Below are 6,000 nucleotides of genomic sequence, written 5' to 3' on the forward strand. Positions count from 1 at the left end.
CCTTACATCACTTTTCTGGAAAATGTGATCCTTCTTTTTAAAGTGCCTACACCCAAAAATGAACAGATGAGTCTAAGGCACAACATCTATTCAGAATGCAAGGTTTTGTATTCTTAATCCATTAAACAGCTTGAGAATTACTATTCTTTACGTAAAGCCTTTACTACTCACTAGGAAAAATAATTTTCAAATTTTGTACAGCACTTTTCCTCCTTTTCTTCTCTTCATAATTGCCACTAGTCCTGGTTCATAACAAAGGGACTCCCACAAGTATTTTTAATCAGCCTGTCCATCCCTCTCACTGCAACAAGACTCATTCGTACTCAGAGAAAAACTAAAACTTTTTAAACCAGTGCCACAAAAAGAGCGTTGATATACAACCTTGGTGCTTTTCACAGCAAAAGTGAATGTAACAGACTAATAATAGCCCTCCCTCTGTACGAGTCAGGCTGTAACCAAGAAACACCAATTTCAGAATCCAGGCTGTGTGCACATTTACATCTACCTGAATAAGAATGCCTTCATAAAAACACAGTTTCCAAGTTCTATTACACATTTCCTCGCTTTCAATTTCAGCTCCCCACTTTTGTATTTGACAGAACTCATCCCATCCAGACTCTTAATTTTATGGAGACCAAATATTTATGTTTACAATGTCTCTTTTAACTTTCCCCATCTCTACGTTTGACCTAAATCCCTTACAGGAGTGAATTGCTGTCTCTAGCCTGAATAATCTACCAAGCAGGTGGACGAAGGAAGATGGAATCAAGTGGCATTTTCTATGACTGAACACCACTTTTCAGGAACTTTAGTTATATTAACATTCAGTCTTCACGGGAGACTGACATAATAACATTTTGCTAAAATTATAAACAAAACCAGCTAAATTGGGTGTGCTATCGTTTCTCAGAAAGAAACTAAAAAATAGTTAAATAACCCAAAACTAATCTTGCAGAGTCCAGCTACTTTTAAAAACTTTGGATAAGTAGTACTGTCCATTTAAGACAATGTTTTGAGTAGCATCTCTTAAACTCAAATTCTTGAGATCATTTACTTCTTGAACTGATGAATCCAGAATTTTAAAATCTTTAGTTAAGGACTCAGAGAAAATCTCATTGTTATTAACTGTTAAGCTGCTTTCAAAAGATTACTTGAAAGCTCCCAGGCCTTAAAAAGCCAAGATCTGATCTTTCAGTAAGATTATTTTCTAAATAAGAAATTCAAATAAGACAATTGCTGAAGACAACACTAGAACCAATCTTTGTGAAACAAATCAGTCAGTTTAGAAAAGGTTACAAAATAAAAATAGAACTATAAATGCCACAGGCACTCAATTCACACACTGCTATTCTATGCTTAGAGCATGTGTGGAGTTGGTTTTGTTTCTTTTCTCTTTGTTTGTTTTTAAACTTTTCATAGGTTAGTCATGTAACTCCGTTCTGCAATAGGGGACAACTATTACAAAAGATAACTACCCAACTCAAGGATGGATTTTTCTGTCATTTAATTTCTATGACGCTGATCCATCAAGGTTTTAACAAAAGAAACAGCATTATTTTTCCCCCAAGCAAAAATTATACCCAGACACAGGCTTCATGTGGTAAAGCACAAAAATGGAAATTTCATCAATTTTGTTCCAAGTGCCGAGAACCAACACTAGAAAGAAAAAATTCTGCACATGCATCTTCACAAATAATCTTTACCTTCAGTACTTAACATACACATACATAAAAACACATGGGGAGAAAACTGGGCAGATTCTGCATCCCTTGCCATCTCACTGTAAATAGAAGTCTCTGAGTACTTCAGATGGTGTGGAACTGCACCCTTGGAATAACTGTACACACAAGTCACTGGTGAATTGTTCACGGTTTATAGCACTGCTCTCTCCACAGCATGTCAGGTAAATGAATACAACAGATACAAATCAAACAGTAATGTGGGATTGTTCTTCAGCAACACGAATAGCACTTCAGTGCTGATCCCAGTACAGTATCAGCACATTGCATGCACAAGCCACTTAAATATCCAGAAGAAGAGATAGCCCCAGCTTAACTTTAAACAAAAAGTTAGACAGTTCACACAGGTCAGCAGTGAGTTACAGATTTATCTTAATAAACCAAGTGCTCCCATTGAAGTCTGAACACTAGACTGCCAACATTAATGAGCTGTAGAGCGAATATAACTGAGTCCAGTTTCGTAATTCGCTGCAGAGCATACCCTCCTTTCTAACGGGAATTTGGAAAATATTTCATCACTGTTCCATATCACCTTGGAACACAACGTTTTTCTACTTGGAGATCTTCTGTCTCATCTACAGTAAAAATGCTCCCAAGAAGCTAGGGGAAATGCAGCTACATATACAAGAGGTATGCGGAATCAAACATAAAACCAGAAATTTAATTTTTTTTAATAAGTTCTATACTAGACCACCAACTCCCAGCCATAAAACTTGGTTTAGCTACAGTGCTCCATAGATGCAACACGTAATGTGCAAAATATAAACTATTCTGCAGCCTGAGCAACAAGGAGTCAGAAGGATTGCTTCCCACCAGATCAAAGCACACTTCGCACGAACTGAGGACCAGATGTCTTCAATTTAACGTGCTTTCAGTTGCACTAACTTCATGTTAGGAACAAAACACACCAAAAAAGAATTCTGAAGTTACTCTTTGCAGGAAGAACTATTTCACAATCCAAAATTCTGTCTAAAATTACGGGTTTCTCCAACATATAAATAAGACAGGGGAGCAGGCAGGGGACTCGAGACCGAAATAACCATCTGCAGGTCTGGGGCTGCGGGGAACAGAGGCACGCCGCCGCTGATGGGGCACTTCGGGGGCTGCTCCTGGCTGTGGGTGCCGGCACCCATCGGACGCGGGCAGTTCCTGCCCTGCCCTCTCGGGTGCCGCTCTGGGGGCTGCACAGAGCCCGGGGCCGGGGCTTTCCCCCGGTGTCTCACAGCCGCACCTCCGGGCAGCGCCAGGGCGGGGAGCGGCGGGGGCCCGTGCCCAGGCACCGGCGGGCGGGCAGAGCCGCGGGGCCCGCGGGCAGCCCCCAAGGCCTCCTCCTTCCCCCGTGGCCAGCCGCGGCGGCGGGCGGAGCGCCGGGCACCGGCTCACCTCGCCCCGCCGCCTCCCGTGCCGGGGCAGCGGGAAACTTTCGGGAAGTCAGCGGCGGAAAAACGCCGGAGCGAGCCCGAGTCCCTCCCGTCCCTCCAGCCCTGCCCTAGGGCTGTCCGAGCCCCACCAGCCTCTTGACCTTCGTGTCAGGGGCTCAGGGGCGCCAGCGGAGCGGCATCCCGGCACCGCTGCTCTTCGGGACACTTTTTCACCCCATCGACGCAGCGGTTCAGAAGTGTCAGACCCGTCAAGGGGATGGGGAAAAAAAAAAAAAAAAGTATACAGAAAAAGCAAAAAACCTAAACCAAACCCCCACCACCTCCGAAGTGCCCGCGCTCCCCCCTGCCCCTCCGCCGCCTGGCTCCCGGGGAGGCTGCCCGGCCCCGGGCTGGCGAGCCGACTCCTTACCTGTGAACGTCTGCGCTCCCGCCGCCAGCAAAAGTCCGGCCAAAGTAACCAGGCAAGTTCCAACTTTCCCCATATTTCCAGCCCTTCCTGCTCCGAATCCAGCAAAGTGCCAAAGTGTTTGCCAAAGTAGGAGGCGCCCCTCTCGCCCCCCTCCAGTCCAGTGGGGCAGGCGAGGAGGGGGCAGCCGGACTCCCGCACTTGGTGCCCCGCGGGCTGTTCTTCCCTCCTCGCCCTCTCTCCGCTCTTACGGGCAGGGAAGAGGGTGCGAAGTGGCCGGCGGCCGCCCACCCGTCTGCCTTCCTCCGGCCGCGCCGCTGTCCCGGGGGCCGTGCGGGCGCCGCTCGCCTCCCCCGGTGCCCGGGGGGGCACCCTTAATCGCGGAGCCTCCTCGGCCGGCGCCGCCGCTAGTCCCGGCTCAGCTCGGCTCCCTGACTGACTCGCGGTCCCCCCCGGCGGGCGGGCGGGCTGAAGGGAGCGGGGAAAGTCACGCCCAGCCGCCGGCGCCGCCGCTCTCCCCCGCTAGAGGGCGAGGCGGCCGGGCCCCTCCGCCGACAGCAGCTCGGGGGCGGCTGCCGCCTGCGGCGGCGAAGAGCTCGGGTCTTCTTCCCGCCCCACTGCCCCGAGCGCGACTCGGCTGAGGAGGTCGTGGCTCCGTGCCAGACAGGACGATGTCGAAAGTTCGCGGACAGCGCGGGGGGAAAAGAAGAAGGAGGCAAAAGAAAAAAAAAAAAAAATCTAAGCTAGGCGTCTCGGTAACTTTGCCGCGGGCCGGCCCCTGCCAGAGCCGCAGGCGCTGAAGTTGTGGCCGGCGCTGGTCCCTGCCCCGCCGCGATGGGGCCCCGCCGGAGCGAGCGGTGCGGCCCCAGGGGAGCGGTCTCGCCCCCGCCCCGCCGCTCTGGCGCTGCTCCGAGCACCGGGACAGGGAAGGGGAAGCGCAGGAGAGGGGCAGAGCGCCGGCTTTCCATAAGCGCTTCGGTTTGTTTGTATAGGCGGTCTGGAGCCTGTCGGAAGAACTAGTTGGAGGCCACCGCTCAGCCTTCCACGGGAACCGCAAGCGTGAGAGCCCTGCCCGCACGGCGAGCGGCTGATACCGAGAGGAAATTGAGATGTAAATGGGTTCTCCGGGCTGGCGAGGAGCGGCACTGTCGTGTACATTAATTGCTTCGCATTGGCGTGCTGCTCATAAAACTTAATCTCCTCGCCTAGCCCTCGGTAAGAGCCACCCTTCGCCCCTCCGGAGCGCTTCGGGAAGGGATCTCTGGAGAGCGCCCAGCCCGGCCCCCGGTTCAAGACACGGGCGCAGCTCTTAGTCCTGCGGGTGAAGGATAACGTCAGGAATTAGCAGGGTTAGAGAGGGAGTGATGGAAATAAAAATCACATTAAAATGGCAATTATCTCTCCTCATTTGCAGCGTGTGACTTCTGGCATTTATCTCCGCGTCACGTATGAAATACAGCTGCACGACAGCCGTCCTCCCGCTGGGGCTCCGGCTCCCGGTGTCCATGGCACTGCAAGGATGTGTTTGCTGGTTTTAAAACAGTTTTAAAACTAAAGCGGAGTTCTAGAGGTGGAAATATTTTTGTTGGTTCTCGCTTTCAAAGAAAGGTTTTCCTTTCAAGTGCAACTGTGGCCAAATATAAAGCCTTGTTTATTCCGTGTGGGTTACTAAAACGATAAAAGCAAGAATTTGGATAATGCTGGTTTTAAGAGCTTGAGCTCAGGTTCTAGGTTCTGATTTTTCTCCAGCACAGCTCCTCTGTTTTCCATCGTGCTTTTCCATGTGGTTAGCCGGCTTCGCTGCCGCTTTCCATGGAACTCCAAACTGCACCCATCCCCCGCACGGCCGTGCGAGCTCCGGCATATTTAGGGATTTGTGCGTATTCTGAACTGTTTCTACACACAACACATGAAGTCCGAGCTTGGGCACACAGCTGTATCGTTTGCAGTGATCGCCCGACCGTGCTGTTTTCGGAGCGCTGCTCTGTTTGTCATAACAATGTTTTGGGTGGTGCGTCTGCGACCCGGTGCGTGTCGCTTCGCGAGGGGACGCGAACTTCGGGGTGTGCGGGGCGACGGCAGCTGCTCCGGAGGTAACGCAAGGGGGCAGAATAGCATTAGTTGTTGTGTTTCCTGACGTCAGACTCTTCTTTGCAATAGCAACTATTCCCTGAGTTCATTGTTTGCCCAGAACTTCAGTCTTCTCCCGCCCTCCCCCAAAAAAGACGTTGCCTTAATTCCCCGAAGTCTTGGTAATCTATGGATGTTTTACAATGAAAATTCAATTTTTTTAAAAAAAAAAATTTTCATGCCTACATAATTGAGGTAATTTCTGTTTTCTTTAAAAGCTGCAGTTATGGCTTCCAAAAATTAGAAAGTATAGCTGATCTAGAAGGTGTTACCTTTGTAACACAAAACTTAAATCTCAAGAAGTGTCATAAGTAATTTAACTTGCAGCGAAATAAACTTTAAA

At 49.7% G+C, this 6,000-nt stretch overlaps 1 protein-coding gene across 9 annotated transcripts in view; it reads right to left on the reverse strand.

The window, feature by feature from the left end:
• PTPRM (protein tyrosine phosphatase receptor type M) overlaps nt 1-3,850 on the reverse strand; it is a 441,289-nt gene extending 437,439 nt beyond the window's left edge. For 6 of the 9 annotated variants that reach the window (XM_063166391.1, XM_063166383.1, XM_063166378.1 and 3 more), the window contains exon 1: nt 3,531-3,850. In XM_063166391.1, coding sequence (XP_063022461.1) covers nt 3,531-3,603 — 73 coding nt within the window. In that variant the 5' untranslated portion in view covers nt 3,604-3,850. The remainder of the gene's footprint in view (nt 1-3,530) is intronic. The other 3 variants (XM_063166415.1, XM_063166413.1, XM_063166407.1) reach the window with 1 other exon arrangement.
• Nucleotides 3,851-6,000: the final 2,150 nt, after the last annotated feature.

Source organism: Melospiza melodia, chromosome 1 (assembly GCF_035770615.1).
Source record: "Melospiza melodia melodia isolate bMelMel2 chromosome 1, bMelMel2.pri, whole genome shotgun sequence".
Lineage (NCBI taxonomy): Eukaryota > Metazoa > Chordata > Aves > Passeriformes > Passerellidae > Melospiza > Melospiza melodia.